The sequence below is a fragment of the Chanos chanos genome, chromosome 1, assembly GCF_902362185.1.
Source record: "Chanos chanos chromosome 1, fChaCha1.1, whole genome shotgun sequence".
Classification (NCBI taxonomy): domain Eukaryota; kingdom Metazoa; phylum Chordata; class Actinopteri; order Gonorynchiformes; family Chanidae; genus Chanos; species Chanos chanos.
In genome coordinates, this window is record NC_044495.1 from 61,676,563 (window position 1) to 61,682,927 (window position 6,365).

At 40.8% G+C, this 6,365-nt stretch overlaps 1 protein-coding gene across 1 annotated transcript; it reads right to left on the reverse strand.

Annotated features, from left to right (window-relative positions):
• Window positions 1-642: 642 nt before the first annotated feature.
• isl1a (ISL LIM homeobox 1a) lies at window positions 643-6,019 on the reverse strand. Its single transcript, XM_030785069.1, has 6 exons — window positions 5,923-6,019; window positions 5,101-5,290; window positions 3,685-3,944; window positions 1,399-1,685; window positions 900-1,067; window positions 643-759 (listed from the first exon to the last, which is right to left on the reverse strand). Exons 1-6 carry the CDS (start codon window positions 5,948-5,950, stop codon window positions 643-645), a joined length of 1,050 nt encoding a protein of 349 aa, XP_030640929.1. The 5' UTR covers window positions 5,951-6,019.
• Between the last annotated feature and the right edge of the window lie 346 nt (window positions 6,020-6,365).

Consider the following 6,365-nt stretch of genomic DNA (forward strand, 5'->3'; position numbering starts at 1 on the left):
AGAAACGGAGTAAAGAGTCATCTGCTTGTGTAGGCCACGAGCCGCACGTGGCAGCAGGCTACAAGAACGTGGATAACAGTTCGGGTGTTCTGGTGAAGTCTTATTTCCGTTAAGGTCCACTGATTTGTCCAAAAGAGAGGGGTGACAGATTTTTCTCTGGGCGTATTTGGCAAAATATGTATCAGACCAGTTTCCTCCAGCTTCTGAGCACAGAGAAGTTGATAAATGGTTCTGTAAAGCTCGTGCGGAAGGTATATTTGCCGGCAAATATCGTCTTTGCTGCGTCTTCTGTCTTGGATCAACGGTCATCTTCTCAAACGGTCATTTTTTCAACACTCACTTCACTCGTTACAGTTTCTTAATAATTCGCGTTTTAATTCCCATGATTGTCATCACAGTGTGTAAATACAACCAGGGGTTGTGGAGACGGAGAGGCCTCGTGCAGTTTCGGAGGGCGGTGGTATTGTTCGGGTACCTGTAAAAAAAAAAAAAAAAAGAAAGGAAAAGAAAAAAAGCAGGGATTTGAAGGGGGCAGAGAAAAAATGAAGACCCCTGCTCTTCGGTCGGTTCTTCCTCGACAGCTCATTGTTTTTTTTTTCCTCCAAAGCTTCATAGGCCTACTCGGCAGATAATCCATAGAGCCTAGGCTTCTATCGGACTGGCCACCATGCTGTTCGGTGTGTCTGGCAGTTGTGAGGACATGGATGCTACCTCGCTTCCCGTTGAGTTTGACCCTGGTCCGCCTTCCGAGAAATTGACCTAAAATGCGCAAAAGTTGCATTATTAATATTATTATTAATAATTATATTATTATTATTATTATTATCATCATTATTATTATTATTATTATTGCTACTACTAGTAGTAGTCGGGTATACTTGTTTCAGTGTTGTACTCACCAGTTGCTGAAAAGCTGGTTGATCAATGTCGCTTTGCAGCGCAAAGTCGCTGAGAACTTTCCATGGCGGCTGGTAACTCTGCACCTCCACTTGGTTTGCCTGCAAACCACCGTCGTGTCTCTCCGGGCTGGTTGCCACCATGGGAGTCCCTGTCATTCCCTGGATGTTCTGTAGGTCAACACAGAGAGACTGGTTGAGAACTGGAAATAGACGCACGTGCACTGGCCTATGTGGTCGTTATAGGCATCAAAACTAATAATAAATTAATTCAGTTACACATTTTTTAAAACGAAAGACATGCAGCAAGGTTTGTCCTTAATGTAAATTTGTTTATGACAATGTAATTTCAGGAAAACTATATTAGACCAGACTATATCAGTCTGTATTTTTCCCTCTCTCACACTCGTCCTCGGTGTATGCGCGCGTGTATACAGGCAAACGGGTGCGCGTGTGTGTGAGTTTATGACAGAACACAGAGCTGCAGGATCACTCCTCTCACCGTTTTGTCGTTGGTCTGCTGCTGTTGAAGCTGCTTCATCAGTAAGCTTCGTTTTTTGTCCTTGCACCGTTTGTTTTGAAACCAAACCCTGATGACTCTCGGACTGAGCCCCGTCATCTCTACCAGCTGCTCTTTCATGAGAGCGTCAGGTCGAGGGTTGGCATTGTAACAGGTCCTCAGAGTGTGGAGCTGCTTCTCGTTAAGCACCGTCCGCACGCGGGTCGTTTTCTCAGGCTGTTTGTGTACATGCGGCCGAAGCGCTGGTTGTCTGGCTGATATTGGCTCTGCTGCAGAGAATAAACAAATGATAAATAATCAAGCTTTTCGCGCCCGTATACTTACTTGCCACATCTCAAAGATTTCCGACAGATTTTTTTATCAAATTACTTAAAGGGAGGTATTGGTCTCTTAGGAGGGAAAATGTATCCTGTTGCAACACAGTCTATATGGAATAGTTAATCCGGCGGCGCAAAGACAGGCTGTTCCGAAAATACGCAACCACAAACCGAATTTAGAATATTAAAATCTCAGTGATACTTGAAAAATGTTTTACAGTCTCAAGATCCGGAATATTTACTTTTAGAGTGAGCTTTGGCAATTTCGGTCTATGAGGTTATTTCCGCATGCATCTTGTCAGTATTTTGTCAGGCGTATTTAGGCAACAAAAAAAAGGCCCTTCCCCAACTCCACACGCTATCCAGCATATAAGAGGTATGGAATTGAGAATTCCATAAAACCTTCAATATTTTGTTGAAATGTGTCAAACTCTAAACATATTGTGTTACAAATCTCTCGTGTCTATGAAAAAGTATTTTTACTTACTAGGGGCGTCTTGTCCCCATTCTCAACTTCAATTGTCCATTGCAGGTTGAAATCTAGAGTAAAATTGAATTTTGAATCCTGAATATGTGACCAAACTGTTCAGACAAATAAGTGACAATTTATATTGAACACGTCTGAGATAATGCTATTACTGATGTCGTCATCTCTCGGATCTGTGATTATTTTAGAAATAGATGGAGTAGTCAATGGAGCGGCCGAGTCTGATTCAGCGCGATGCGAGAACACTTTCATTACACTAGATTAAAACACTCAACCAATCTGTGCAAAACTTACTCCAAAAAAATCCTACACTGATACGTGTTTTTAAAAGAGAGTTCTCGTATACATCCATGCATCACACTTCCGTTAACTGAACAATGCAGTGGGTTTGATATTACAGGCAGATGACGTAAACTTCTTTTCATGGGAAAAGTGATCGTGTCGAGGCGTCAAACTCCGCTCTTTGTTCCATAACTCATCAGGTTTGTCGAATGTATGGCTGAATGTTGGACATTCATTATTGTTTATACTGGGGTTGCCATAAACTACCTACAGGTTATCTAAACTTTTGTTTAGAAGGCCCTTTGAAAAGGCAGCTTGAGCGAACGCTGGACCGCACGCGGTTTAAGATTCCCCTGACTGTTTCTAACAGAGCAGAAATCTCCGCCGGCCACCCGCCCACTCCTGGCCCGACCCCACCTCACTCCGCTTTATCATCGCTCCTGTCACCCTCTGCTTCATGTTCCTAACACACGATCTGTCACCTATTTTAGGCTCCGTTTTTCACCACCAAAACCAGTATATATTAGTGAAAGCTTATTTGGAAATAAATCCATCCGTCCACTCATTCATACAGATCTACATCCTTCCATTCATCCATCCATCCACACATCCACCCATCCATCCATCCATCCATCCTGCCAGCAAGCTATTCCTGTGTCTATCCATCCATTTATAAACAAACAAATTCGCACGCATGCTTTTTTTTTTCACATGATTGGTTTTGAACATGCATAGAATATCTGCCTGATGCGTGAGCAACTGAATTACTGCAGAGAGAGAGAAAACAAAGCCGTGTTACTTCTGGCCATAGCACTTAAAATAGTATGTCATCCGGGCTAACCTTATTTTGACAGGGGACATCGGCTGACTATGGGTAAGGAAACATGTTGTGTATAGACATTGCTATATGACATGATCAAGAACCAACATAAGAAAAAAAATAAAAGTGAACCCCAAACATCAAGCAAGTTTTCTCTGGAACGCATTTACGCCGAAGACTCCACCTCCAAATTTCTACTCAGTATCGCTCTGTCTTGCCAACCTGTCCTGTGTATGGCCGATTTTATAATTTCCCACCATAACAGTTGCAGCAGTGAAAATATGTATAGAAACACCGGCATGGTCTCCTAGCGACCTCGATGTACATACGGCAAAGAGAGGTAGAGGGTACACCAAACCTACCTGCCATTTGTAACGGTCTCGCGGGATGTAAGGGGCTAAGCGGGTCTCCAGCGCCCATTGTTGCCCGTTCCACCACGTCGTGGTCTGCCCGGCAGAACAGGCCATCCTCCCGAAGAGCAAACTCGTCCCCCGGGATGAGCTGCCGGCTACACGCCACACATCGGAAACACTCAATGTGATAAACCTTGGAGCGTGCTCTCATCACGAAGTCGTTCTTGCTGAAACCGATGTTGCACTTTGCGCATTTTATCCCGTATAACCTGTGACAGAATCAACCAGCGTTAGGACGGCTCATCACAGATGGAATAGGGCATCAAAAGTAATCATAAAACTAATTTAAATTAACCTCATGCCCCATTCTCTACAATATTTTAAGATAAATGTGTATTTTAATCCAATTATATGAGTAAAGAAATATTTTCACAAATCAATCATATAAACATTTTATACTGTAAACCAGCTCCAGACGAATAAGGGCATATTGAACCTGCTCTCAGTGGTTATAAATGACTTTTGGTGATATGGTATTTAGAATAACACAATAATAACAACACAACAGCAATAATAAGGAGAACGACTACAATAATAGTAACTTCATAACAAGACATGAAAAATAATATAAATCTCTACCATCATCATCATCATCATCATCATCATCGCTGACAACAACAAGAACAACAACAACAATAACAGCCATAATAATAATACTAACACTAATAATACTAATACTAATATTAATAATAATACTAATAATACTAATACTAATACTACTACTACTAATAATAATAGACACAACAACAACAACAACAACAACACACTAATATGACATTACGGTATTATTGCTGTTTTATCTTTGTTTGTTTGTTTTTCTTTGGTAGCCTTATAAAGCGTTTACAACTGCATAGAAATATTTATTCTGAAGTAATATTAAAAAGTATATTTTAGGATCAGGTATCATATTTAGCCTCTATTGAACATATCAGTTTTCCAGCGATCTTGTTTAAATACACTTGTGATCGTAGTGTTCAGTAATTGCTCATCGCGTGTAAATATATTAATGTAAAGGCGACCCTAATAAATTGATTTAAAACAATGCTGAATTTGTGAAGCAGGAAATTTGACGTTATCTTCAGTCCCCAAATAGAATTTGATCCACGTGCTGGATTGCACTGCATATGTGATCGCAGCATAGTGGTAATCACGGGGTAATTGTGTTGTAGCGTAATGACTGACAGTGAATTAGCATATAGGTGCAGTGTAGTAAAAAAAAAAAAAGAAAAGAACAAAAAAAGTAATGATATTATGTCAGTGTGTCCCACGGAATGAGGAAACGACTACAGGCCACCAGTCTTATCATTCAGTGACAATGAAATCATCCACATTTTCAGATCATTTTAAGATAATTGTAAGACTTACCTGATATAGTCCCTTTTACAATACGTTTTTCCGTCCCGAACAAAACAAGTACAGGACTCGTCCAAATACTGGTTACATTCTGCACATTTTAAACACGCCGCGTGCCATTCCAGGTCCGGGGACACGCGGAGAATATACTGGTCATGAATTTGATTTCCGCAGCCGACGCAAAGTGAAATTAGGCGTTTTTCTGGTGGCGAAAAAGAGAGAAAGGGAATTGTTAAAAAAGGGAAAAAGGAAAAAAGAAATCACTATCTTTAAAAATTACTCGGGGCTTTACTGTTCTAGCCGTATAACTGTTCGAACTACTGGTTAAATAAGGAGTACACAGTTTCCATCAAGCGCTTTGCTGCCGAAGTCCGTCAATCCAAAGCTACAGTGTTCAGTGATAATACACAAACTCTATGACCTCATTAAAACAAGAGTGAACTAACTACAAAACACGACATGCATGCATTAAATAACGGTAGAAAATTAAATTGCATGTTGCAAACCAATTTAACAACAGCAGTAATGCAACTATATAATAATAATAATAATAATAATAATAATAATAATAATAATAATAATAACCATAATAATAACAATATCACGTTAAAATTATTTAATTTTGTAATAACGTGTTTAAACTTTAAAATAATCACTGTATGTTGTTGTTCATTTTTCCGCTTAACTGTTTTTTAACTGTTAGTTAATGCTGATTAGGGAGAGCGGACTCTACAACTAGTTCAGTTTTCAAAGCCTGTGTAGGTTCAGGATGTTGAAGTTTTGTTATTTTTCTGTTTGTGTTTTTATAATGACAGTAGAACCAGAACAACTTACTTTTTGGAGGATCCCCCATATCTCCCATGTCCAGAAAGTAAGGCGGTGTTAGGTCCACTTTCAAACCGCGGGGAAGGCCCGTACTGCCCGTGCTTTCTCGCGACTCCGGGGGAATAGTGGCGGAGAGTGTGAGGTGTCGCAGGACTTCCCGGAATCGAGATGCTCGCGATTAGACTTTTGGGGTGTGCTTCAGCTCCAGTGCCGGGTTATTGCATTGATGGGCCGCTCTTGTCCCTCTCTCTCTTTCTCTCCCTCACTCACTCACTCACTCTCTCTCTCTCTCTCAAACTCTCTTGGCTTCAACTCTAGTCTCTCGCCATTGGACTGACGTAGGACACCGAAACGTCACCTCTATGAGACGCTGATTGGCTGTGATAAGACGCGCAGCTGGTCTTGTTATCGCTACACAAGCTCTCTGGGCCCGTCTGATTACTTATTTCTTC